The sequence below is a fragment of the Pipra filicauda genome, unplaced genomic scaffold (genome assembly GCF_003945595.2).
Source record: "Pipra filicauda isolate LSUMZ 115617 unplaced genomic scaffold, ASM394559v2 scaffold586_size332294_pilon, whole genome shotgun sequence".
Taxonomy (NCBI): domain Eukaryota; kingdom Metazoa; phylum Chordata; class Aves; order Passeriformes; family Pipridae; genus Pipra; species Pipra filicauda.
The window spans coordinates 292,452-320,402 of NW_024104738.1; the positions used below are offsets into that span (position 1 = coordinate 292,452).

General features: G+C 62.1%; 1 protein-coding gene and 1 long non-coding RNA gene across 9 annotated transcripts; one reads left to right on the forward strand and one right to left on the reverse strand.

Annotated features, from left to right (window-relative positions):
* Nucleotides 1–548: 548 nt before the first annotated feature.
* On the reverse strand, nt 549–23,792 carry HDAC5 (histone deacetylase 5). Of its 8 annotated transcripts, none has more exons than XM_027738892.2 (27): nt 23,768–23,792; nt 21,293–21,415; nt 18,900–18,962; nt 15,657–15,883; nt 14,331–14,463; nt 13,512–13,626; nt 13,283–13,410; nt 13,066–13,197; nt 11,848–11,954; nt 10,877–11,005; nt 10,155–10,374; nt 9,476–9,663; nt 8,359–8,634; nt 7,914–8,064; nt 6,891–7,024; nt 6,687–6,807; nt 5,692–5,741; nt 5,513–5,620; nt 4,443–4,498; nt 4,244–4,331; nt 4,037–4,156; nt 3,849–3,946; nt 2,969–3,087; nt 2,757–2,890; nt 2,477–2,561; nt 1,670–1,823; nt 549–691 (listed from the first exon to the last, which is right to left on the reverse strand). In XM_027738892.2, exons 1-27 carry the CDS (start codon nt 23,775–23,777, stop codon nt 652–654), a joined length of 3,309 nt encoding a protein of 1,102 aa, XP_027594693.2. In that variant the 5' UTR covers nt 23,778–23,792; the 3' UTR covers nt 549–651. The 8 variants fall into 8 exon arrangements, with proteins under 8 accessions (XP_027594693.2, XP_027594694.1, XP_039243667.1 ...); XM_027738893.2 differs by lacking the exon at nt 23,768–23,792 and adding an exon at nt 22,880–22,901; XM_039387733.1 differs by lacking the exon at nt 23,768–23,792 and adding an exon at nt 21,807–21,882 and having other exon boundaries at nt 14,331–14,460.
* Nucleotides 23,793–24,516: 724 nt separating this feature from the next.
* LOC113997241 lies at nt 24,517–25,376 on the forward strand. Its single transcript, XR_003544041.2, has 4 exons — nt 24,517–24,705; nt 24,806–24,877; nt 24,967–25,034; nt 25,119–25,376. It is a non-coding gene; the product is annotated as an uncharacterized LOC113997241 (long non-coding RNA).
* The last annotated feature ends 2,575 nt before the right edge of the window (nt 25,377–27,951 follow it).

A 27,951-nucleotide genomic window follows, 5' to 3' on the forward strand; every position in this document is an offset into this window, starting at 1 on the left:
AGGCCGAGGGGAAAAAAAAAAAAAAAAACAAGAAAATTAAGAAAACCCAAAATTAAGGGAAATTAAGGCATTAAAAAAAAATAATTAAAGGCACAAATATTTCCCATCGCCTCCCCTGGGGGTGGGGTTGGAGGAGCAGGGGGGGAACAAATGCCAGAGCTGAGGAGGGAACAAAGGGGGGGACACACACACAAAAAATAGAAGGGGAATTAAGGAAAAATCCCTAAAAAAAAAGAGAGAGGAGCGCCGGGGGGGTCCGGGCAGCGCCGGGGGGGACCCGACGGACACGGTGGGGACACGGGGTGCTGGTGGAACCGCTGCTGCACAAGAGACACAACCGCAAACACCGCGGGGGAGCCAGGGGGGGCACTGGACAGGTAGGGGGGATTTTTTTTTGTGGTTTTCTCCTCTTTTTAATAGAAAAAGAAAATATTTTCCTCTTTTTTCTGGTTTTCCTTCCGGTTTTTTTTTTTTTTTTTTTTTTTTTTTTTTTTTTTTTTCTTTTTTTTTTTTGGTCTTTTTTTTAAGTGCTTTTTTTTCCCTTTTACTGTGATTTTTTTCTGTGTGTGTGTGTGTGTGTGTGTGTGTGAGTTTTTTCATCTCTTCTGGGTGTTTCTTGGTTTTTTCGGAGGCGGGAACGATGCAGGTGGGTCAGAGCGTAGGCTCAGCCTCCATCGGCTCCTCCACTGGTCTGGGAAGGGGAGGGACACGCCAAGGTGGAGGACACGTGTGTTTCACACACCCCACACCCCCCCCAGACACACATGTCTATCACTCCTTCCAGGACACACCTGCTTCATGCACAGCCCCAGGGACACGTGTCCTCCCTGAACACACACATGTGGCTCCATGCACAGCCCATGGGACACACATGTCCCAGAACACACATGTGACTGTGAGCATCCCAGGGGAACATACATTCCCTCCCCCCGAGGACACATGTGGCTCCATGCACAGCCCAGGACACACACATGTCCAAGAGGACACGTGGCTTCTTGCACACCCCCAGGGACACGTGTGTCCCCCAAGAACACACATGGCTCCATGCACAGCCCATGGGACACACATGTCCAAGAGGCCACAGGTGGCTTCTTGCATGCCCCTAGGGGAACATGCAGCCCCCCCCAATGACACACGTGGCTCCATGCACACCCCAGGGGGCACCTGTGACTCCATACAGAGCCCTCGGGACATGCACACCCACAGGGGCACGTGTCCCCCAAGGACACACATGGATCCATGCACACCTCCAAGGGAACATGCAGCCCCCCCATGACACAATGTGGCTCCTTGCACATCCCAGGGACATGTGTCCCTCCCCACAATGACACATGTGGCTCCACGTGTCCACCTCAGGGACACATGTCTCCCCTGAACACACACACACACGGCTCCACACCCACCCCAGTGACGTGTGTCTCCCCTGAACACACATGTGCCTCCATCAAACCCCAGGGACATGTGTCCCTCCCCACAATGACACATGTGGCTCCATGTACCCCGCCAGGGACATGTGTCCCCCAAGGACACACACAGATCCATGCAAATCTCCAAGGGAACATGTAGCCCCCCCTGACACAATGTGGCTCCATGCCCACCCCAGTGACACACGTGTCCCACCCCATGACCCGTGTGCCTGCACACCCAGCGGGGTCCCCAGGGGCCGTACCTGGGCTGGGGGTCTCCCCCGGCCTGCTCGGCGCCCACCGAGAGCAGGGCCATGGCCGTCACCGTCTCGGCCTCCTCGGCCTCCCTGCGCTGGGCCTCCAGCAAGGACCGGCCCACGGCCGCCGCGAAACGCCGCACGGACCCCCAGTGCTTGCCTGCCGGGGGCAGCGTGACAGGGGACACCCGGGCTGGGACAGGTCAGGGGACCCCCAGGGACCCCATGGCTGAGATAGACCCAGGGAACAAGGACCACATGGCTGAGACAGACTCAGGGGACCTCCAGGGCTGCAATGGACCTGGGGGACTCCCAAGAACCCCAGGGCTGAGACAGATGCAGGAGACCCCCAGGGACCCCATGGCTGAGATGGAGCTGGGGGACCCCCACGGCAGGGACAGACCCGGGGGACCCCCAGGACCCAGGACTGGAACAAACCCAGGGGACCCATGAGACCCCAACAGTTGAGATAGACCCAGGGGACCCCTGAGACTCCCACAGCAGGGACAGACTCAGAGGACTCCCAGGAACCCCATGCTGGGACAGATCCTGGGCACCCACAAGACCTCCATGTCAGGGACAGCCCTAGGGACCCTTCTCGGTCCTCCCTCAAAAGAGAGACAGTCCTGGGGACCCCCTCAGGATCCCAGTGGCAGCACTGGAGACCCTCCAGCTCCTTCCACAGCAAGGACAAACCCAGGGCCCCCCCACTGGGGTCCCCCAGTGACTCTTTTGTGCCCCCCCAAGATAGAATCAGCCCTGGGGACCCCCCAGGAGACCCCATCAGGGTCTGCCCCTGCCCCCCGTTCTCACTCTGGATCTCGATGACCTTCTCCAGTGTGGCCACTGCATTCACATTTGGCTTCTGCTGCAGCAGGGACGGATCCAGGGGCTCCAGCTGGGGAGAGGGGACACACATCAGTCCCCCAAAACCGCCACCAGCACCCCCAAACCCCCCTCAGAGAGAGCAGGGATGGAACCACAGCTCCTCACCAACCCACACAGGGAAACTGAGGCACGACACGGGGTGGGCACCTCAATACACCCTGCCCCCGGGTGGGGTCCTCAGGGATTGAGGGGGTCCCCACCGTACCTCCAGGCCGAGCAGGGCAGAGACACAAGCCTCGGAGGCGTCGCAGATGGCCGTCAGGTCGTGGCCCCCCTCCAGCGCCAGCACCACCCGGCCCCCTGCCAGCATCATCAGCTGCTTCGTCAGGTGTCCAAAACCTGGGGGCACCGGGGAGGGGGGGTGAGGGGTGGCTGAGCCGGGGTCCCCAGCCCGGGATGCCCCCGGACCCCACTCACACTTGGCGGTGACAGAGTAGCCACCGAGCGGGGACAGGTGGCCCTCGACGGCGTCGAAGCCAGCGGAGACCAGCACCAGGTCTGGGGAGAACTCCTTGGCGATGGGCATCACCACCGTCCTGGGGGGCACAGGGTCAGCCAGGGGCAAGGGGACCCCCCCCCAGGGCTGTGGGGAGCCCCTCAAAGTGCAAGGATCCTTCCCAGGGTACAGAGAACTCCCAGGACACAGGGATCCTCTAGGGTTTGGGAACCCCCTGCAGGACACAGGGATCCCCTCTGGGGAGTGGGGAACCCCCCCAGGAGTGCAGAGACCCTCCCCAAGGTGTAGGGGAACCCCCAGGGTGCAGGGTCCTCCCCCAGGACATGGCGATCCTCTGGGAGGACCACCCCAAGGGTACAGAGAACCTCCCCCAGGACATGGGGATCCCCCTGGGTTGTAGGGACCCCTCCCCAAGGGCACAGGGATGCTCTCAGGATGCAGGGACCTCCCCCAGGGGCATGAGGACCCCCTCAGAACTCCCTGGGGTGCAAGGACCCCTCCTCAAGGGCATGGTGACACACCCCTCCCAGGATGCAGAAACCCCTCAAGGGCACAGGGACCTTCCTCCACAGGGACACCTCCCCAAGGATGCAGGAACCCCCGCCAAGGGCATAAAGACCCCCCCAGGACACACAGACCCCACTAAAGGGGCGCAGGAACCCTCTCCCCAAGACGTGGAGACCCCTCTAAGGGCACAAGAACCCCCCCAAGGGCGCAGGGACCTTCCTCAGGGTACAGAACCCCCCCCCAAGGACATGGAGACGCTCTCATCTGGACCCAGCAACTCCCCTTGAGCCCAGGGACCCCCCCAAAGGCTCAGGCGCCCTCCCAGACCCCCACCTGAAGGCGGTCAGATACTCCACGTCCCCGATCGGGGGGTCCACGCCGCCAGTCCAGGCGATGTTGATGTTGTAGCCCACTCCCAGCCCACTGCCCACCTGGGACACAGCCACAGGTGACCCCCTGTGCCACATCCAGGGTTAGGGGGATACAGGGGGACCCCCACCCCTCCCCCAAGCCCCCCGTACCTCCTCAGGGGCCCCACTGCCCGGGAAGAAGTTGCCGTCGTCGTAGCGGTGCAAGGAGATGTAGAGCACGTGGGGGTCACTGTAGAAGGCCTGCTGGGTCCCATTCCCATGGTGGATGTCCTGGGGGGGCACCTGTGATGTCAGGGACCCCTCTGTCCACCCATGGGGTCCCCATCAGCCGTGGGGGGGTCCCCCTGCCCCCCCTACCCAGTCCACGATGAGGATCCTGCCCACGCTGAGCCGCTGCTGCAGCAGCTTGGCCGAGATTGCCACAGAGTTGAAGAAGCAGAAGCCCCTGGGGACAAAAGAGGATGAGAGACAGGGGACATTCAGTGGTGGGGTGACCCCCAGGACACTGTGGGGTCCCCTCCCTGGGTGGGGGTCCCAGCGCTGTCCCCACACTCACATGGCTGTGGACTCCTCGGCGTGGTGGCCCGGGGGGCGGATGACCGCAAAGCCGTTCTGTGAGGACAGAGAGAGGGATGTGTGTAGGAAAGACAGGGACACATGTGGGACACAGGGACAATGGAACATGCATGGGACACAGGGAGATATGTGGGACAGAGAGGAACACACAGGGCCATCCACTGAAGAGTTGGACTCGATGATCCTTGTAAGTCCTTCCAACTCAGAATATTCTGCGACTGCAATGCTGAGAAGTGGTTTAAGGACACAAAGGGACATGTAGTGTGGCGACATAGGGACACACGTGGGGTGGGGACACAGAGGAAGGTGTGGGACACAAAGGGACATGTGTGGGACACAAAGGGACGTGTGGTGCGGGGACACAAAGGGACACATGGGACAGAGGAACAAGTGGTGTGGGGACACACAGGGACAAGTGGCGTGGGGACAGGGGGACGTGTGGGACAGAGGCACTTGTGGGACACAGAACGACACGTGGGACAGAGGAACAGGAGTGGTGAGGGGAGAGGGACACGTGTGACACAGGGAGGGACACATGCAAGAAGGCAGCACGTCTGCACACGAGCTGGCACAAGGAGCCCTGCACTCAGGGGAGTGTGCAAGAGAACAGCACATGCGTGCTCAGCCTTGCACAAGGACCATCTTGCCCCAGGGGAGTGTGCAAGAAGGCAACACACGCACACGAGTGTGCACAGGGACTGTCACCCCCCAAGTGAGTGTGCAAGGAGCACACACGTGCACATGAGTGTCACAGCCCAGGTGAGTGTGCAAGACCACACACACAGGCTTGCACAAGGACTGTCACACCTCAGTTGAGTGTGCACAGGGACTGTCACAGCCCAGGTGAGTGTGCAAGGAGCATACATACACACGAGTACATACAAGGACTGTCACATCTCAGATGACCGTGAAGGCAGCACACACACACACACACACAGGAGTGTGCACAGGGACTATCACACCCCAGGTGAGTGTGCAAGGCAACACACATGCACACGAGTGTGCACAGGGACTCTCACAGCCCAGGTAAGTGTGCAAGACCACGCTCACCTTGAGCTCGCCTGCAGCCACCTTGAAGGCCAGCTCGAGCAGGCAGCCCACGGCCGTGCGCACCGCGCTCGACGAGTGCAGCTCGTTCCACACCGTGTCACTGTCCACCTGGGGGGGGACACTGGGGGTCAACAGGGCCAGCCCACCCCGGGGACCCCCCCCCGCGCCCCCAGACTCACCCCGATGCCCCCGCATGGCAGCACTGCGTATGTCTTCTGCGTGATGGGACCTGAGGGGTGGAGCGGTGTGGTGGGGACAGTGGGGATAGGGGTATCCCAGGGGATAGAGGCACCCCTGGGCACCCCAAAGGATTGGGAACTGGAGGGGACAGGGATATCCCATGGGATAGGGGCGCCCCTGGGCACCCCAAAGGACTGGGAGAGCCCCATGGGACAGAGGGATCTCATGGGACTAGGGGATCCCATGGCAATGAGGAATCCCACGGGCAGTCCAAAGAATTAGAAATCCCCGGGGACAGGAGCATTCCATGGGATAGAGGGACCCCTGAGAAGCCCAAAGGATTGGGAACCCCAGAAGATGGGAAGATCCCATGGGACAGGGGGACCCCTGGGCACTCCAAAGGATTGGGAACCCCAGGGAACAGAGGGATCTCATGGGACTGGGGGATCCCATGGCACTGAGGAATCCCATGGGCAGCCCAAAGCATTAGGAACCTCAGGGGACAGGAGAATTCCATGGGTTAGTGGGACCTCTGAGCACCCCAAACGATGGGGAACCCCAGAGGACAGAGGGATCCCATGGGATAGGGGGACTCCTGGGGATCCCATGGGACAGGGGGACCTCTGAGCACCCCAAACGATTGGGAACCCCATAGGACAGGGGGATCCCATGGGATATGGGGACCTCTGAGCTCCCCAAAAGGATTGAAAACCCCAGGGAACAAGAGAAACCCATAGGATGAGGGGAACTCCAGCCACTCCAAAGGATTGGGAACCCCAAGGGACAGAAGAATCCCATGGGACTGGGGACTCCTGGGACACCTAAGGGTTGGGGCATCCCATGGCATAAGGACACCCCACAGGACATGGGCTCTCCTGGACATCTAAAGGGACAGGGCACCCCAGGGAACAGATCCAAAGGAATAGGGGGTACAGGGTGACCCCAGCTCCAAAAGAGGGGGGTCCCGGGCATCCAGGGCCCCCCCATCACCCACCCAGCAGCTTCTTGCTGTCCAGTTTCTGGCGGTTGAGGGGGCTGGTGCCGTAGAGCAGCGCATGGTGCTCTGAGTGCACCGTCTGGATCTCCTCCAGCGTCGCCTTCCTGCCCCGGATCCGCTGGCAAAGGGGGCACAGGGGTGAGCCCCCTTCTCCCCAAGCCAACCCCAGCTCCCCCCCAGGACACGGGATGCTCCCCTCACCTCACACTTCCCGAGCAGGCCGGTCTCCTGGAGCCGGGACCAGATGCTCTGGATGCGGCCGGCGTGCTCCGGGTGGATCGTGGTGTTCCCGCAGGTGCACTGGTGCTTCAGCATGAACGTGTCGTACACCACACCTGTGCCAGCAGCACACCTGGCACCGGACCCTGGCACCCCCCCAGGGCTGGGGCACTGAGGGACATGGGCACCCCAGGGGATGGAGGGATCCCATGGGATTGGGGGTCCCCTGGGCACCCCGGGGGACTGGGAACCCCGGGGAACAGGGGGAATCTGTGGAATAGGAGGACCCCTAGGCACTGAGCAATTAGGAATCCCAAGGGACAGGGAATCTGTAGAACAGGGAAACCCTGGGCACCTGAAGGGATTGGGAACCCCAAAGGGCAGAGGGAACCTATGGAATAAGGGGGATCCCATAGGATATGGGGGCCCTTGGGCACCATGAGCAATTGGGAACCCCAAGGGACAGGGGGAATCTGTGGAATAGGAGGATCCCTGGGCAACCCAAGGGAATAGGAACCCCAAGGGATACGGAAAGCCCACGGGTACCCCAAGCAATTGGGAACCCAGAACAGGAGGATTCCATGGGATATGTGGACACCTGGGCACCTTGAGGTATTAGGAACCCCAGGGGACAGGGAGAATCCCAGACACCTTGAGGGATGGGAAACCATCTGGGAGAGGGGCCCATGGCACACAGGCACCCCGAAGGGTGGGGAACATCCCCATCCCCTGGGGACAGGGGGACCCCAAACACCCTGAGAGACTGGGAACCCCATTGGACAGGGTCACCCCCAACCGCATCAAGGAATGGGACACTCGGGGTGGGGGGATACAGACATCCCTGGGGTCTACCATGGGATGGGGCACCCATGGGACACAGGGCCAGGGGGATCCCATGGGACAGGTGACACCTCATGGGACAGGAGCACCCTGAGGGATGTGGGACCCCAAGGGACAGAGGGACCCCAGGGGAGAGAGGGACCCCGACCCCCGTTGCCCCTGTACCTGTGGTGAAGAGGTGCTTGGGGGGCCCCTCGGGCACAGGGGGCTTGACGCTGGCAGGGGACGACTGGGTGCGGGCGAGGGCCGGGTGGGACAGTGCCAGGACCCCCAGGGGGGGTGTGGGGTAAAGCTGCAGTGGTGCCTCGGGGTACGCCTGGGGGAGGACACCCAACATGACCCCTCATCAGCCCCCATGGCCAAGGGGGGGGATGGGGGATGAGTCATGGCAGGGAACGGGGGGGGGTCATGGTGCAGGGGTGGCAGGGACAGGGGGATGCAAAGGGGGGGATGAGTCACCGACCCTTCCGAGTCATCACTGCGGCATCACCCCAAAAATGGGGGGAGGACACACAGCTGGGTGCAGAGTGGGGGCAAGGGATGCACAGGATGCTTGTGTGTGTGGGAATTAAGGAGTCTGGGGGGGATTTGGGCCCCCCCAAAATCTCACCTGCTTGTAGGTGACGCCCAGCTCGGTGACATCGGGGTACCCGGCGCCCTCAGCCTCATCCCCGCTGTCCCCTGTCCCCTGGCAGCCCTTGGGGTCCTGCAGCTGCTCCGGGGGGTCCCCAGCCTCCGGGGAGATGAGGGTGAGGGGGGGGCCAAGGGGGGGGCCAGGGGGTCCCCCCTCGCCTGGGGGGGGTGATTGCTGCTCCGTCAGCTCCTCCTCCGTCTCCTCAGGGTGGGTGGGGGGCTGCCGTGCCAGCTCCCCCCCCTTGGGGAGCAGCTGGGGGGCATGGGGGTGTTAGTGACCCCCCTGCACCCCTATACCCTGTCTGCCTGAACCCCGTGCCCAACCCACAGTCACCCCCTGCCCCACAGCAATTCCATACCCACCCCATGGTCCCCTCGGAACCCACCCCATATGCAGCCCATGCCCATGCTCACCCTATGCCCCATTCCCACCCCACATGCACCCCACGCCCATCCCGTGCCCCAAAGCCACTCCATTCCCATCTCACAACCACCCTATGCCCCACCCCACTCCCCCCAGCCCCACTTCCACCCCCACCCAGTCCTTCCCCAGTTTCCCCCCAGTTCCCCCTCCTTTGCCTCAGTTTCCCCTGCTTGCAACCTCACCCTCCCCAGCTGTATCTGGGGGGTTAGTGGGGTGTCAGGGTGCCCCACAGCTACCCAACACCCCACCCCATGCCCCATTCCCACCCCACATACACCCCATGCTCACCCCATGCCCTCCCAGCGCCAGTCCCACGCTCAACCTGTGCCCACCCACACCCATCCCACGCCTTATTCCCCACACCACATACTCCCCATGCCCACCCCACACCCATCCCATGCTCCATTCCCCACACCACGCACACCCCATGCCTAACCCACACCCATCCCATGCCCCACACCCCATTCCCATTCCACATACACCCCATACCCACCCCACACTCATCCCATACCCCATTTCCCACATCACATACACCCCATTCCCACCCCACACCCATCCCATACCCATTCCCCACACCACACACACCCCATTCCCACCCCACCGCCAACCCCACTCGCACCCCATACCCACCCCATGCCCACCCCCAGTCCCAGGGCTGCCCCCGGCCCACCTTGCCCAGCTGGACCTGCTGCTTGTCGAGGAAGTGGTGCTGGAGGGGGCCGTGGGGCAGGGCCTGGGGGCTCTGGGGCAGCGGGGACGACTGGGTGCGGCTCAGGGGCCGGTGCCGAGGCAGTTTGTTCCCACGGGGACCCCCCCCGCGCTCCCCCGTCACCAGCGGGGACTGGCCGTGCAGGGGCACTGGGGGGCACCGGGTCAGTGGGGCACCCGACACCCCCCGGGCCCCCCAGTGCAGCTGGGGGTGAGGGTGGGGGGCTGTAGGCAGGGGAAACTGGGGCAGGACTGGGGGGGAACTGGGGAAGGACTTGCAGGGGAAAGTGGGGAAGGACTGGGAGGAAAGTAGAGCACAGAGGGCGAACTGGGGAAGGACCAGTGCAAGATCAGGGCAAGATCAGGGAAGAAATTGTAGAAGGACTGGAGAAGAACTGGAGAAGGACTGGGAGAAAACTGAGGGGAAAGTGAGGCAGGACTGGGTGGGGGACTATGGAAGGACTGGGAGAAAACTGAGGCAAGACTAGGGATAAACTGGGGAAGGATTGGGGGGGGAAACCAGGGCAGGACTGGGAGAAAACTGGGGAAGGAACTGGGGAAGGACTGGAGGAAAATTGAGGGGGAACTGAGGAAGGACTGAAGGGAAACTAGGGCAAGACTGGGGGGCAGTGGGGCCTCACCAGCGATGAGGGTGCTCTGCTGCCGCGCCTGCTCCAACAGCAGGACATGCTGCAGCAGGGACGGGGGACCGGCCGGGGGGTCCCCGTCCAGGGCCACCCCCAGCAGGCACCCCGGGATTGAGGACGTGCTCAGGAACTTCCCGGTGAGGGCGGCCCCGGGGCGCAGGGGGGGCACCCCCGGGCGCTCGCCCTCAGCCTGCAGTGACAGCTTGGGGGATGCCTGAGGGGACATGGGTGGCAGCGGGGGGACCCCCACACTGCCCCCCTGGAGTGCCACCCCCGTGGGGTCCCCACATGGTCCCCATGGGTCCCCCCCATCCCCCCATAGGAGGGTACCAGGTCCCCATGCCATCCCCTGTTGTGTTCCCACATCCCTTCCCACAGGATTCCTGATCCTAATGTGGTCCCTATGCCATCCTCTTTGGGGTCCCCCCCAGTCTCTATGGACTGGTGCCAGGTCCCCATGGGGACCCCCACATCCCCTCTATGGGGTGCCAGGTCCCCGTGCCACCCACCGTGCGGTCCCCACGTCCCCAGGGGGTCCCCACATCCCCCCCATGGGGCGCCAGGTCCCTGTGCCACCCCCCACGGAGTCCTCATGTCCCCATGCCCTCAGAGCATCCCCACATCCCCTCCATGGGGTTCCAGGTCCCTGTGCGACCACTCCATGGGGTCCCCACACCCCCCATGCCCCCAGAGGGTCCCTGTGCCCCCCCACTCACGGGGAGGTGGGCGCTGGTGACAGTGACAGTGGCCTGCAGCCCCAGGGACAGGTTGGGCAGCGACGGGGACGTGTAGAGGCTGAGTTGGGCCCCATCCAGGGCCAGGGCACGGGGCTGGGGCAGGAGCTGCTGCGGCACCACACGGCACGACACGCCATCAGCACACGTGCCAGGGCACAGCACGTCATCAGCACATGTGTAGGGGGCAGGTCATGCCATCGGCATGCATGTGCCAAGGTAAAACTCGCCATAAGCATGTGTGAGCCAGGGCACACCAGTGACACATTATCTGCACGTGTGTGCCAGCACATGCCACTGACACTGGCCACGCTCACAGCACACCTGAACACGTGTGCACCTTAAACATACAGCATGCACTTGAGCACACATGTGCACCCTGAGCACACCCACAGCACATGCCTGCACATACATGTGAACCCTGAGCACACCTCCAACACACACCTGAGCACACGTGTGCACCCTGAGCACACCCACAGCACACGCCTGCACACACATGTGCCCCCTGAGCATACCTCCAGCACATACCTGGTTACACACGTGTACCGTGAACATGCACACACTGGCTGCACACACTTGAGCACATGTGTGCACGCAAACATGCTGGCTGCACACACTTGAACATGTGTGCACCCTGAGCACACCCCCAGCACGCACCTGAACATACACGTGCCCCCTGAACATGGACACACTGGCTCCGCACACTTGAGCACACATATGTACCCACACATGCTGGCTGCACACACCTGCACACACACGTACACCCTGAGCACACTTCCAGCACACACCTGAATGTATATGTATACCCTGAGCACACCCCCAGCACACACCTGCACAGACGTGTGCCCCCTGAGCCCATCTCCAACACACACCCGAATATACATGTACACCTTGAGCACACCCCCAGCACACACCTGCACACACGAGTGCCCCTCCCTCCCCTCAGGCTGTACCTCAGTGTGGATGTTGGGGACGGAGGCGGCCAGGCCGTTGTGGGCACCGTGGGAGCTGTTGGGGGAGCTGGGCCCCGACCCGGGGGCACTGCTGCACACCGAGGACACTGCAGCACATGTGTGTGTCACACACAGGGATGGGGACACCGGGACCCCCACCCACCTCAGGGACAGGGCGGTGCAAGGGCACCAGCACACCTGTGCACACGTGTGGCACCACCGCAAAGGCACGTGCATGGATTAGTGTGTGCATGAACACACGTGCACTCGTGTTGCAGAGGAACACACATAGAAAAGCACACACGTGCACAAGCACGTGCAGATGTGCACACTCACATTACAAACACACGTGTGCACACGTGCTGCACAAGCACGCACGTTAAAAACCTCCCACAGGAACCAGCCTACGTGCGTGCACGTGTTCCACAAGTGCATGCAGCAGCAGTGTGTGTGCTCCTGTTGCACAAGCACAGGGGTCACGTGTACACTCACACTGCAAACACGTGCCCAAGCACATGTGCTGCACAAGCAGGTGCATACAGACATGCATTCATGTTGCACAAGTGTGTCCGCAATCATGTGTGTGCACACGTGTTGCACAAGCACACGTGTGAAAAAACTCACACAACAACAAGCACATGTGTGCACCAGCGTGTGCATGTTCCACACACATGCAGCAGCACGGTGCCCTCCTGTCACACAAGCACACACGTGCAGAAGCACACACGTGCACAAATGTGTGCGCGGATGCGCACTCCTGTTGCACAAGCATTTGCCTTGGGGGGATGAGTGTTGCTCAAGCACATGCGAAAAATCTCCCACAGGAACAAGCGCATGTGTGTGCACATGCTCCACAAGCGTGTGCAGCAGCAGTGCATGCACTCTTGTTGCACAAGCACACGTGTGATGTGCACACTCATGCAGCATCAGTGTGTCCCCACGTTGCACACAGATGTGCAGAAACACACACATGCACAAGCGTGTGTGCAGACACACACACTCCTTCTGGACAGCGAGTGTCTAAGCACACACGTGCACACGTGTCCAGCAGTACACGTGTCCCACAGTCCTGTGCAGCCACAAGGACGGGGACGCGGGTCCCTCCCGGGTGCTCCAGGGAACCACCGGGTGACCTGGGGAAAGCGAGGCAGGTGGCATGTCCCCACCCATGACCTCCCCCGTGGCCCATGCCATCACACCCGCCCCCGGGGGACGCACCGGTGATCTCGACGTGGCGCTTGCGGAAGGCGCTGAGCACGGAGCCGTCGCGGCGCCGCAGGAGAGGGCTGCTCCGCCGCTCCGCCACCTTCTGCTTCAGCCGCGACCGCACCTTCAGGTTGGGCTCAGAGGCTGGGGGGACCCCAAAACGTGTCACCCCAAAACGTGTCACCTCCCCTGGAGGTGTGTCATGCCCTCCCCACCCGCTGGCACCCACCAGTTTTCCGGAGAGGAAAGTCATCCCGGCCGTCGTAGGTGCCGAGGAGGGGGAGCTTGTAGGACGGAGGGGTCCCCGGGCTGCCTGTCTGCGGGGGGGAACTCTGGTCCAACGAGGTGTGGTGAGCCCTGGGCGGGGAGGGGAAGGCGGCAGAGACCCCGCTAGGACGCCTGGGTCCCCCCCCCCGAGGTGGTTTGGGGGGGTCCTGTGGGGCTGGGGGGGGACCTACCAACATTTGGGGTGCTGGGGGAGGGAATGGTTTGGGGGGCCGGGGCCTGGCTCCTTCGTCTTGCTGAGCAGGAACTCCTGGAGCTTCAGCTTCACCTCAGTGCTGGCGATGGCACCTGGGGGGCACGGGGGGGTCAGAGGGGCAGTACATCCCCTCTACAGCCCCAAGATGCCCCCAGCACCCTCAGTCCCACTGCCCCCTCTGAGCACATTGCCCTCAGTGCCCCCAACTCACCCCAGAGCCCCTCATCCCACCTCAGACTCCATTGCCCCCAGACCCCCCTGACTCCCCCAGTCCCAATTGCAACCAGTCCCTGCCAGAGCCCCCAGCCCTCCCAGGGTCCATTGCCTCCCCTTCCCCCCAAACCAGCCCCCAGCACCCCAACCCCAGATGCCCCCAGCCCCCATTTCCCATGGCCCTCCTCGATGCCCCCAGCCCCATTGCCCTCCTTCCCCCCACAGCCCCCCATGTCCCCACTGCCCCCAGCCTCTCAACTGCTACCTGTCCCCCCGAGATGTGCCCAGTCCCATTGCCTCCACCTAGAGCCCGCTGCCCTACCAGTTCTTCCACCCACTCCCCAGCCCCCCATCACTACCAGCTCCCCACAGATGTCCCCAGCTCCACTTCCCCCCCAGATTCTGCTGCCTCCCATTCTCCCAAATCCACCCCACAGCCCACAACACCCCCCACCCTCAACTGACACCATTCCCCCCAGTCCCACTGCCCCCTCTGAGCACATTGCCCCCAGTGCCTCCAACCCACCCCCAGCCCCGATTGCTACCAGCCCCCTCCCCAGCCCCCCGATGCTCCCTCGCTCACTGTCACGGCCTCTGTCCTTGGGTCGCAGGCTCTGGAGCTGCTCCAGGCGCTGCTGCTCCAGCTCCTGCCGCTCCCGCTGCCGTTGCTGCTCCAGCTCCTGCTGCCGGCGGGCGGCCAGGGCCTCCTGCTGCTGCTGCAGGGCAGAGGGACATGGGGGGACAGGGATTGGACCCCTGGAGCACGGCCACACCGGGGGGATGCACTGCCCTGCCTCCTCTGCCCCACCTGGCTCTGGTACCCCAGGATAACACCCCACGGCTCCAGCACCCCAAGGAACATGATGGCCCCATGGCTCTGGCACCCCAATCCCCCTCAGTGGCTCCTCACCCCCAATCGCCCCCCACGAGCTCCATCACCCCAGATTACAGATACCCCACAGCTTCATCCCCCCAACCTCCCTCTCAACAGCTCCATCACCCCATAGAGGCAATACCCCACAGTTCCCTCACCCCCAATAGCTCCATCACCCCCAGCAACCCTCCCAGCAGTTCCATCACCCCAGATAAATGGTATCCCACAGCTCCATCCCCCCCCGATCTCCCCCAACAGTTCCATCACCCCACAGAGGTGATCCCCTGCAGTTCCATCATCCCCAGTAGCTCCATCACCCCAGTATCCTCCCCTGTGGCTTCATTGCCCCCAGTCTCACCTCCAACTCCACCACTCCCAATATCCCTCCAATAGCTCCATCATCTCAGATAGGTGATACCTCTTACCTCCATCACTCCCAATATCCCTCCAACAGCTCCATTGGTCCTTATCTCCATCACCCCCAGTATCACCCCCCTGGTTCCATCACCCCCACTATCATCTCCAACACCTCCACCACCCCAAATCAGTGATACCCCGTATTTCCATCACACCAATCTCCCTCCCAACCACTCCATCACCCTCCAACTGCTCCATCACCCCCACTATCCCCCTTCCCACAGCTCCAGCACCTCAGACAGGCGACACCCTGTATCTCCATCACCCCCAGCATCCACCCCATGGCTCCATCATCCTCAATCACCTCCTAAGAACTCCATCACCCTCGATCAGTGATCCCCCACATCTCCATTCCCCCAACCTCCCTCCAACAGCTGCATCACCTCCAGTATCCCCCCAACAGCTGCATTATCCAAGATTAGTGATCCCCCAAATCTCCATTCCCCCAACCTCCCTCCCAAGAGCTCCATCACCCCCCATTGCTCCATCAGTCCCAGTATCCCCCCTCCAATAGCTCCATCACCCTCCATATACCTCCCCATGGCTCCACAACCCCCAGTATCTCCCCCAACAGCTCCATTCCCCCAATCCACCCCCCAAGGCTCCCCCCCGTCACACCTTGAGGTGCTTCTGGAGCTGGACCTGGTGCTGGCGCGTGAGGTGCTCGTGCTGCTTCTGGAACTCGGCGAAGAGCAGCTGCTTCTGGAGCTGCTGCTGCTGCTTCAGGGCCACCAGCTCCCGCTGCAGCTGCCGCTCCCGTGCCGCCGCCAGTCCCGCGTCCAACCCTGCAGCCTCCGGCCCCGCCGCCTCCAGCCCTGGCCCCTCCAGCCCCGGCCCCTCTGGCCCTGCGAGGCCACACCGGGTTACGGGGGTGGGTGGGATGGGGGTGGCTTGGGGAAGGGGTTCCAGGGGTATGGTGGGGACTTGTTTAAGGGGCGGTTTTAGGGTGTCCCAGGGATGTGGGGGAGACACAAGAGTGGCTTGGGGGTGTCCCAGGAATGATAGGTGGGCTGGGACTTTGTAAAGGGGCAGTTTTGGGGTGTCCCAGGGATGGGGGAAGGGAATTAGGGGCAGTTTGGGAGCATCAGTGAGAGGGGAAAAAGCTGGGGGCATTTTGGGGATGTCCTAAGGATGGGGGGGAGCTGGGATCAGTTTTGGAGTGTGCCAGGGATGGAGAGAGGAAATGGGAGTGGCTTTGGGGTATCCCGGGTATGATGGGAGGGGGGTGCTGGGGGTGTACCGGGAATGATGGGAGGGATAAGACTTGTTTAAGGGGCAGTTTTGGAGTGCCCCAGTGGTGGAGAGGGAATTGAGAGTGGTTTGGGAATGTCTCAGGGATGATGGGGGGCAGCTGGAACTTCAAGGTACAATATAGGGGTGTTCCAGGGATGAGGGTGTCAACCCAGTGCAGTTTTGGAGTGTCCCAGTGGTGGAGAGGGTAGCTGGGAGCAGTTTGGGGGTGTCCTGGGGATGAGGGGAGGTGTTAGGGGCATTTTGGGGGTGTACCAGGGATGGGGGAAGAGGCTGGGCATTCCCAGAGATGGGGGGACAGGAGGGGACAGCTCAGGGGCACCTGGGGGGTTGCCGCGGGGGGGGTCAGTGATCAGCCCCTCCTATGAAGCTCCTGGGGGTCTCCCCCCAGCTTCCAATCCACTGGATAAGCCCGGGATTCCCCCCTTCTCCCCCCAGAAAAAACCACATGGAGGTCCCCCCAGTCCAAGCTCCTGCATTTGCAACACAGAACAACCAACCCAGAGAGCAACCGGGGGGGGGGGGGGGGGGGGGGGGGGGGGGGGGGGGGGGGGGGGGGAAGGGAGGGGAGGGCAAGACTGAGCCCCCCATCCCCAAACATCCCTCTTAAACTCCCCAGCGATCACCGAGGGGCACAGACATCCCCCCCTCACCTCCATCAGCAAAGGACACGGGGAGGGGACACAGCGTCCGGGCCACCCCCGCCTCGAGCCCTCCCCCTCCCCACGCAAACAGGAAGGCGGGGGCGGGGGGCACGCGCTGAATGTTAATGCGGCCCCCCCTCCCCTCCCCGCAGCCCCCTCAACCTGGCGCGGCCGCACGTCGGGCACTGACGTGCGCCTGGACGGACCCACGGACGTCACCGTGCGCGGGGGTGGGGCACCCCCAGCCCCCCCCCCCCGCCCTGACAGACCCCTCCGGGGCATGCCAGCCCTCCCCGAGGACAGCCAGCCCCACAAAACCTGCCAGTGCACAGTACCCTGCTGCACCCCTCCACTGCCAACCAGGTCCCCCAAATATCAGCCCCCCTGATAGGCAGTATCCCCCCCAAGCTAACCAGCCCCCCAACTAGGCAGTACCCCCCCTCCCCCAAGCTAACCAGCCCCCCAAGCCAGGTAGCTTGTCCCCTTCAAACTAACCAGCCCCGCCAGTGCCAACCATTCCCCCCACAAACCAACCAGCCCCACCTCCCCAGTGCCAACCACCCCTTCCCAGTATGAGCCAGCCTCCCAAACACGCAGCACGCCCCCCCAAACTAACCAGCCCCCCATGTACCAGACAGTCCCCCCAGTGCCAACCAGACCCCGCTGGTATGAGGCAACCCCTAAGACAGGCAGCACCCCCCCAAAATGACCAGTCCCTTCAGTGCCAACCAGCCCCCCAACACACGAAGCAGCACCCCCAGTTTCAACCGGCCCTCCCTCCCTAGCGCTAACCAGTCTCCCCCAGTATGAGCCAGCCTCCCAAGCCAAGCAGCATCCCCCAAGATAACCAGTCCCTCCCAGTGCCAACCAGTCCCCCAATATACCAACCAGCCCCCCGAGCCCCCCATCTCAACCAGTCCCCCCAGTATGAGCCAGACCCCCAAGTCAGGCAGTATTCCCCCAAACTAACCAGTAACCCCAGTGCCAACCAGCCCCCCCCAGTATCAACCAGCCCCAGTATCAACCAGCTCCAGCTCCTCACTAACCAATCAGTCCCCCCAGTATGAGCCAGTCTCCCAAGCCAGGCAGCAACCTAACAGGGGCAGTTGAGGGGCAGCCCCTCAACCTAACCAGCACCCCCAGACACCAACTAGCCCCCCCCAGTCAGTGCCAGCCCCCCCTTGACATGCAAGAGGGGAACCCCCAGCCCCCCCTCCCCACCCCAAGTCACATCTCGGGGGGGAGATATTTTTGGGGGTGCATTGGGGTACTCCTGCAGCCCCCCAGACCTGACACATCCCAGTTTGGGGGGTAATCAAAGGCCCCCGGTGGGTGTTGGGGTGCAATGGGGGGGGTGGAGGTCAGCACCCAGCCCTTTCAGGGGGGAGGGGAGGGGGCAGTACCCGAGGAGTCAACCCGACACTTTGGGGTCAGTGGTGGCTCTGGGCTGGCACCGGGCTGGGGCCACCACCCCACCCTGTGAGGGGACCCTCACCCTGTGCCCCCCCACCCCCACGGACAGGGGTTGCTTGCACAGCTGTACACACGTGTAGCTCTCCCCCGACACACCTGTGCACACCTTTACACACTCATGCAAAAAGAGCAGCTCTCCTCCTTGCACACCTACACAAGGGGAGCAGCTCTCCTCCCCCTTGTACACCTGAACACTCTCATGCAAGAAAAGCAGCTCTACCCCTTGCACAGCTGAACACTCAGGTGCAGCTCTCCCCTGACACACTCGTGTCAAAAGAGAAGCTCTCCCCTTGCACAGCTGTGCACACTCCTGCAAGGAAAGCAGCTCTCCCCCTTGCGCATCCCCTACCATGCTACACTCACACCTCACTGGGGGGGGCATGACCGGCTTTTGCGGGGGGATGTCACCGGATTTTGAGAGGGGATGTCACAGGGTTTTGGGGGGAGTGTCACAGGGTTTTGAGGGCACAGGGAATCAGGCTCTCCCACTCACCTGGGGTGTGCAGCAGGGTGCAGGGCAGGAGCTCCAGGGAGGGCTCACGGCCAGACACCCCCTCTGCAGAGAGAGACCTGTGTCCCCCCCCGAATGGGACCACAGAGGGGCTGGGGGGCACACGCACCCCCAAACCTACCCCTCCATCACCCTCTCAGCAGGGGGGGACAGAGAGATAGGGGTCACAGAGCATCCCTTGGAGTTTGGGGTGATTGGAGAGGATGTGGCCCCCCCCTCTCATTCTAGGCAGGGTAGGGCTGAGGGGCCCCCCCTTGCTCACAGCCCCCTCCATGCCCCCCTCCATCCAGGCTATTCTCTCCGACTCCTGGAAATAGCTGGCGCACGGGAGGAGCGGGCTATAAATAGGGAATTGTGCCAGGGGGGGTGTGTCACAGCAGATCCTGTGGGATGGGGTGTGCTGTGCCCCCCCCAACACCCAGCTGCATCCCCAAACTGCCCCAGGGACAGGGCACAGCAGCTGCCCTGCATGGGGGGGCTGTGGGGGGCCTGGGATCCCACCACACCCCTCCCATCCTCATCCCACCCCCCTTTCCACATCCCCCTAATTGCTGGGGACATTAATCCGCATCAGCACTGCCAGGAATAAAATCTGGGATGTGCAGAGAACGATTAGCCCCGCTTTGAGAAAATGAAAGCAAACGACCCCCCCACCCTTCCCAGGACCCTGTGACTCCCCCCAACAAGACCCCCCCAGGGAGACAGGGGTGCAGGGGGGTGCAGATGTCGACTCAGCACATTTCCCATGGGATTAGTGTCCCAAAGCAGCTCCACGGGGACAAATCAGAGCAGGGGGTGACAACGGGCTGAGGTGTGGAGACCCCCTTTTGAGAACGGTGACCCCCCCTCAGCGCCCCAGCCGTGCGTAACCCCCCCGGCAGCCGCCACGTTTATTTACCAGCATGTTAATCCCAAGCCAAGACTTTTAATAGCTGGGATATTTCTGGGACACCCCCTGCCCCCCCCCCATCGTCCCCCCCCCACAGGGTGCTTTGGGGCTTGACGTCAGCCCGGCTATTTCTGGTGTTGCCAGCGGGCAGGAGGCCGCGGGAATGGGCCCTCCTGGCTCCTGGACCCCCTTCCTGGCTCCTGGACACCTTTTCTGGTGGCCAGACCCCCATTACAGCTCCTAGACCCCCTTCCTGGTTCCCCATGGAGCCCCATCCAGAGGTGGTGGCATATCTGGGGATGTGGGGGCCCTCAAGGAGATGGAGAGTAATAGTGGGGACCCCCAGGCATGACAGGAGAGATGGAGGGGAGGCGGGGGGGCTGCACCTGGGGATGGTACTGGCACCCACAGGACCCCCCCCCATTTTTGGGATGAGCATGGGAAAAGGGTGCAATTGGAGAGCCCTGCGGGGCACAGAGCCCCCCCAAGCTCAGGGGTGGGCTCTGCCACGTCCCCGTGATTGACCTAGCTCAGCTCATCACAGCAGCCGGAGAGTCACAGCATCTCTGGGGGGGCCCCAAACCCCCCTTCCAGAGGCAAATCCAAAGCCACAGCTGGGAGGGGACCCCGAGCAAAGTGCCCCGGGGATGGCAGAGGCGGGCAGGCCATGTCCCCATGCCACCGTGTCCCCGTGCCAGCCTCGTGCCAGGCACGGCCGGGCGACGCTCCAGCCCTGCGGCTGCTCCAAAAATACCAGCTCGTGGCAACCAGGGCGGTTTGGGGGCAGAGGATACACGTATCCCCATCCCCAACCGGCAGCGAGTCCATCCAGGGGACACGGGGGCTCTGCCACGGCCCTTGTGCCTCAGTTTCCCCTTCAGAGCCCACGGGGGTTGGCAGTGCCGCGTGTCCCCATCCGGGAAGGGGGAGAGGACACCCCCCCCTTCCCCCCGTCCAGATGTTGCCGGAGTTCCCACCGGGATAATTACAGGGCAGCTCTGCCAGGGAGCCAGTGGGAGCCGGGACAGCGCGGGCACAGCCCTCATGGTCACCACAGCTGTCCCCACGCGTGGCACCGCAGGGACTCCGCACAAAGAGCCACGCGTAGGCCGTGCCACAGCGGTGACAGGAGCCGTGCCTCAGCTTCCCCTGGGGGTGGGAAATGCCGGAGGTCTGGGAAAACCAGGAAGGGGGATACCTGGTATGGCCCGGGATACCCGGGGGAGGGGGGCGGCTGGCAGAACCCCCATCCCCCCCCTCGCCCTGGTGTCTGGCATGGTGACACCCCCACGGCAGCGGGCACAGACGTGCCGTGGTGGGTGGGACACTGCCACAGCACCCTGTGGGACCCCAACACCCCGTGGCTGTCATGGCGAGGGGCTTTGGGGCCACAGTGCAGACACGACAATGTGCAGGGGGGACGACGTGGCTGTGACCGGCGCCTGGCAGAGGGGAACACCCCCATCCCGGGGTCCCCAGGGCTCACCTGTGTCGCTCTGGGGGTCCATGGTGGGCAGCGGGTGCCAGGGGGGTGTGGAGAGGCACGTGTCCGGCGAGCCCGTCAGTGCCACCCGGGGCACCGCGGCTGTGCCTGCGCCACCTGGGAGCCCTGCGGGACCAAGAGCCCTGTCAGCACCCCAGAACCCCCAAAATCCCCCCCAGCACCAAGTGAGAGGGGGGCTGGAGCCAGCACTGAGACCCCTCCAGCCCCTGAACACCCGCCAGTGGCAGGATGTGGCCCCGCTCTGCTCTGCTGCCCCCAGGGATGGGGGGACCTGTGGGCACCCCCAGAAGGGACCTGGAGGGGCAGAGAGGACTTGGGGGGGCTGAGAGGGCTTTGGGGGAGTTGGCAGCATTACACAAAGCTCTGCAGGAAAAGAAGGGGGAGCACAAAGGGGGAGCCCAGAGGGATGGTAGAGAAGTACCCCCCCGGTACCACCCCAAAAGGACTCGGGTGGGACCCCCATAAGGACATGGGTGGAAGGAACACACACACTCACTTGTGGCTGCCCCCCACACCACGAGGTCCCCGTTGCTGCCGCCCCCCCAAAACCGAGGCATTGCCCCGAGATGGGAGTCGGAGGGTGCCACGCATAGGAGACACGCGGCGGGACGGACCCCACGGAGGGGAGGGAGGGACAGGACACGCAGGCTGCCGGCAGCCCCGAGCCCGGCGCGGTGCAGCGGGGCCCCCCCGCCCCCCCCGCTGCAAACGGGCCGCGCTGCGGAGCTGCCGCCGCGCTGGCGCACGGGCCCCCCGACATCGCAGGATCCCCCCATTACACAGACCACCCCACTCCATTGCACAGAGCAAAGCCCATCGCACCGGGACTCCACAACCCACATCGACCTCTTCCCGAACCGCACCGGGGCTCGTCATTACAGGGCCCCGCCGAACCGCACCAGGACCCCCCAACAGCACCGGGACCCCCAATATTGCAGAGCCCTCCCGAACTGCACAGAGACCCCTCTAGACTGCAGGGCCCCACCACTGCGTGGGCCCCCCCTCCTCCGAACCATGCCGGGACCCCGTAACGCATAGGACCCCCCCTGACTTGCACTGGGGTCCCCCATTGCAGCCTCCGCACCGAACCGCAGCGGGATCCCATTGCAGCCCCCCGTCCACCCGCACCGAGACCCCCACTGCAGTCCCCCCAAAACCACCCCACTGCAACCCCCTCCTCGCGCTGCACAGGCCCCCCCCACTGCACCACCCCGACTCTCACAGGAGCGTCCCCCCCATTGCAGCCCCCCCCCAAAGCCGCACAGGGGTCCTCCATTGCAGCCACCCCCCCCATCCCGCACGGCGCAAAGCCCCATCACATCGAGCCCCTCCAACCACACAGCAGCCCCCATTACAACCCCCCCCTCCCCACTGCACACACACACACCCCGCCCTAAACCGCACCGGACCCCCGATGCGCCTCCCCATTGCAGCCTCCCCACCAATGCACGGGGGGCCCCCCCGGAGGCGCACAGGAGGGACCCCGGTACCGCACCCCCTCGCGCTCCGCCGCAGCCCCCCCCCAGGCGCGGTGCCCCCCTTCCCGTGCCCCCCGGGCCCCCCTCGTACCTGGGGTCCCCCCGGTGCCGCCCGGCGCGCGCCCCGCCGCGCCCCCCCCTTCTCCTCCATCTTCGCCGCGCGGCCCCGCCCGCCCCGACAACAACATTCGGTGACGTCACTCGCGGGTCACGTGACGGCGCCCGTGCGCTAAAAATAGACCCCCGCGCGAAGGGGGGGAGACCCTCCCCTTGGGGACGCGAGGCTTAAAGTGGGGCGGGGCTTAAGGAGGCTCTTAAAGGGGCCGCGGGGTGGGTGAGTGTGGGACGATGTCGTTGAGCGATGGCACAGGAGTGAGTGGGCGTGTGTGGATAAGTGTGCAACAGTACACGTGTGAGAGCGAGCGTGCAGTCGCACACGTGTGCGTGTAAACGAGCGTACAATGGCACGTAAGTGTGAGCGTGCAACGGCATATGGATGTACGAATGTGAATGAGTGTTCAATGACACACGTGTGTGTGTGTGCAAAGGCACGTGCCCAAATGTGTGTGTGCAATAGAACAGGTGGGTATGAGAGAGAATGACTGCAATGGCACACGTGTGTGTGTGCAATGGCACACGAGCAAGTGTGAGTGTGCAAATACATGTGCCCGAGTGTGCGTGTGCAATGGCACACGTATGTGAGTGTGCAATGGCATGTGAGTGTGTGTGAGTGAGCAAGGGCACACACGGCCTCTGTACCTCTGTGCAGCTGCTCGTCAGCCTATCGTATGTGTGGACACGTTCACACGTGAGGGCACATGGGCCTGGCATGTCCTCACGCACGAGTGCAAGAGACACACAGGTACACACGAGCAGGACATGTGTACAGACGCACCCACAGACACGCATGCAGGAAACACATACTCATTTTCTTACAAATTACAATCCCAAATATGAATTCTAACACCAACTACAATACCTGTTCTCATTAAGAGTCCTCTTCTCTGTTAAGCCCTTTACTCATCCTGATTTTAAGTCAGAGATGCAAACTAGGTGTTGCTGCTCCCAGAACCTTTATACGTTCTGAGATTGGGCTCCTCCCTTTCCCCGGGGCCTCATGGGAAGGGAGGTGGGCAAGGCCAGGGGTATATTAACCTCAGCCTTTGCTCAGGGAGTTCATTCAGCAGCCGGGCTTTAATGAGGTGAGAGCTGTTTCTTTCTTTCAATGAATGGGACTTCTGAAGCTATTTCTGCTTTATTGAAGCATCAGCTTTGGTATCCAAAGAAACAGGGCTGTATGTGGCAATGAAGAGGATTACACTCAAATGCAGGGGTTTTAAATTTAATCGTTTTGTGTCCTGTGTTCAGAGATGGTAAGGTGCTTCTGCAACTTATCTTTTTTCTTTTCCTTAGGAGCCTTGCATCTTTTGGGATCTCCTGATCATCTCAACTGCAGCTTGGCATTTTTTCACAAGTGTGATCCAGCCCCGAGGTGAAGCTGCTCTGTGTTGAAGATGGCTACAGACAGGCAGGTTTTCAAGTAGTCAGTGGGGGGTTACAGCCCAGAGAGAGAGAGAGGGCTGGGGTATCAGCTTAGGAATTGCCAGGGGTGTTTTGAAGGTAGTATGGGGGGAAAGCAGTGTCTAGGAGCCCCCTAAGTGCCTGTGAAGGCATCCACTGAGTTTTCATGTGTGCCACTAAAGTTTTTCTCTCATTTGTCTAGATATTCTGTGTGATGATGGCCAGTCTTCAGCTGCAGGCAGTGACCCTGGGTGGTTTGCCTAAAGAGAAGGGAGACTCCTTCAGCTCTCCCTGTGCACCTGGGTGACTTTGGTACATCATTTCTTTACCACGTCAGAGGGACAGGGTGTAAAGCAGAGTTGAACAGAACGGAGGCCAGAGGAGCAGAATAAGAAGGTGGGTCATCACCTGACATCAGCACAAAGATGTGGCTTTTGGCTCCATGTTTACTCGATGTGTTAAGGATTTTCTTGGTTTGGTTTGTTTTTGTTTTCAGCTGCAGAGCCCTGGGCCCAGGAGGCTCTAGGCACCAGAGGGGAGGTGATCCGGGTGAGTCCCGGTGAGCAAGGTGAGCATTGACTCCAGGACAGAACTAGATGGTCTTTTACAGGTGTTATGGTGAATCTGTGCACATGGTTTGTTTCTTGTGTTTTCCAGGGGTTCTGCCACCTTCTAACAGACAGTCCAATGCTTCAGGGCCCCTGTCGGTAAGAGGTCCAGGAGAGGTAGGTAGGAGCTACTCCAGGAAAGCCATCCTTTCATGCAGTATCTCAGTGTGTACATTTGCCTTTGGCTTTTTTACTTTGCAGAGAATGTGTGCAGCCTCAGAGGGCCGGAGCCACCTGCCAATTAGGTTTGATGGTCTTCATCTGTCCTTGTGAGTAATCTCCTAGTACTACGAGGCTCATCAATTAAGGCTCGACCTTTTCCAGTTGCAGGTGCCATCACATGAAATGTGAGTGAGGATGGAAAAGGTTTATGTGTGTTTGGCAGTGGTTCTAACCTTGTGTTGGTGTTGTTTCAGGTTGTTCTTAGATAATTTAAGATTTAGAATAAAAAAATCCCAGCTGGGGGATTTTTTTTTTTTTTCCCCTGGCTGGGTTTTTTTTTTCCCAGGTCCTGGCCGGTCTGTGAGGCGATGTTCAGCGCCAAGGTTTGGGTGCAGGCCGTCCCAGGACCCATGTTTTGTCAGGCAGGCCCATTTTTTTTTGATTTTTGAGGCTTCCTGGGAACCACATTCCTGAGGCAGCATTTTGAGTGTGCGCTGATATTCAGGGTTGGCTTGCGGCTTAAGGGAGCAGTGGAGGTGTGGGGATGGAGGGGTTGGGTGTGTGTAATGTAGTATTGTAACCTTATGTTTGTGTTGTTTCTCTTTCAGGATTTCTCACACAATTTTAGCATTAGAATAAAAAAACCCCAGCGGGGGGATTTTGGGTCAGTTTTTTGGGTGATTTGGGTCAGTTTTGGGTCAATTTTTGGGGAGCACGGGGAGTTACTGGGTGATACTGGGGAGCACCAGGTCTTACTGGGTTTACAGGGTAGCACGGGCTGTTCCTGGGGAGCGGTGGGTGGTACTAGGTGTTACGGGGGAGCACTGGGTGTTACTGGGGTGCACGGGGGAGCACTGGGAGAGACAATGAAAAATAAAGAGAATAAAAAATAAACGAAATAAAAAAGGAAATACAAAATACAAAAGAAAATTAAAAAAATAAAAGCAAAAAAACTAAAAAGGAAATAAAATGAAAATGAAATAAAAGAGAAAAAAAAAAAGAAAAAAAAAAAGAAACCCCTTCTTGGGCACCCCGTTTCCTCTCCTCCCGCCCCCCGAACCGTAAATTGCGGGGTCATCACCCCTAAAATGTGAGACGGGGACCCCAAAATGTGGGTGAGGGAACCCCAGGGAGCCGAAAAAGCGGAGGGCGAGCCGCAGTAAGAAAGCGAAGCCGGGCGGTCGGGCGGCGGGGTGGGGGGGGCAGCCAAGGTGGCGACGGCGGCGCGTGCGCAGTCGTTGGCAAGACGCCGGCGATCACGTGGTAACTAAGGGCAGCCAGGAGAGGGACCGGCGACGCATGCGCAGTGGCTCTCGTGGCGGTGCAGCGCTCCCTGCTCGAGTTAAGGGCCGGTTCCGGCGGCAGGGCGGGACTCGCGGTCTCCCGTCTCTGGCGGGGTGTGTGTGGGGGGAATAACACGAAGATTTTTTGGGGTGAAAGCGCAGAAATTAGCGAGGAGGGACGCTAATTTGGGTAAACTCGGTCACCGGAAGTAGAGAGCGACCGGAAGTCCTCCAAAGCCCCGGCCCGGAAGTCCGCCAAGCCCACAGTAAAGATGGCGCCGCCAGGACCGGAACGACCACACAAAAGATGGCGGCCCCGGCCCGGAAGTCCGCCAAGCCCACAGTAAAGATGGCGCCGCCAGGACCGGAACGACCACACTACAGATGGCGGCCCCGGCCCGGAAGTTCGCCCCGACGCCACACTCAAGATGGCGCCGCCACGACCGGAACTTAGCCGAGGCCACACTAAAGATGGCGGCGAGAGGCCCCCCTCGCCTCAGAGAGGCGTCTATCCTGTTGCCTGACCTCCGCCGCGACCCGGACCCCCGCCCCGCGCCCGCAGCGCCGTCTCGCCGCGCCGCTTCCCGCTGTGGGGACGGGGCGGGGGGCTCGGTGGCGCCGGGCGCGGGCGGCAGGTTCGTGGGCGGCGGCAGGCACCGGCGCGGGCAGCCCCCGTCTCGGAGCCGCGGCGCACGAGGACCCCGCTCGCCCCGCGCGGCCCCCGCTCGCCCCGTTCCGCTCCGCTCCGCTCCCGCCCCTGCTCCCGCCCCCGCTCCCGCTCCCGCTCCCGCCGTGCCCTGGAGATGCTATCGGGGCTGCGCCGCCGCCTTCCCCCCCCCCGGAAGCGACCCACGGCGGCAGATCCGACGGAGATCGTCCCCGGGGTAAGCCGGGCGCGGCGCCGCGGGGGGGGGGCGCGGCCGCTCTTCTGCCTCTCCCGCGGCCATCGGGGACTGCAGGCCGGGGAAGCGACAGGCAAGTTTCCCGCCTCTGCGGAGAATCTCGCACCTGCGTGCCGCCGCAGGGCCGGGTTCGGATGTGCCCTGGCATTGCACACGCACCACACCCCCCCGCGGGGAGGGTCTGCGCTGCCTCGGGAACCCTGTCTGCGCTGCCGGGAGAGAGAAATCCTTTGGGAAGCTGGGCTGGAAACAGCAACTCTGTGAATTGCTCAGCTTTTCCTAGGCAAGGGCAGGTTTTAGGGAAGAAAGGCCCGTACGCGCGAAAGGCGCCGCGGGTCTCGCCAAGGGCGGGGGGGGGGCGCGCGGCTGCAGCGCCGCGCGCGGCTGCAGTGCCGCTCCCGGCCGTGTCCGCCAGGCGGCGACTGTGAGGCAGGGCCCGGCGCTCGGGGGCGCTCTCGCAAGCGACGCTTGCCCTGGGAAAGCGGCGGGCTTTGGGCACTGCCGGCCTTCCCCCGCAGTGCCCGGGCTGGCCCAGCGCCTGGCAAAACCTCGTAGGGAAAAGGCAAGGAACACCTGCGGTGGTTCTACCCTTTCTTTAGCCAGGGACTGGAACACAGACAAAATCAAGGGGCTCTTTGACCTGTGCCATTTTTCAGCCTTCCTTAGCAGGGCGTTCTCACCCTCTGA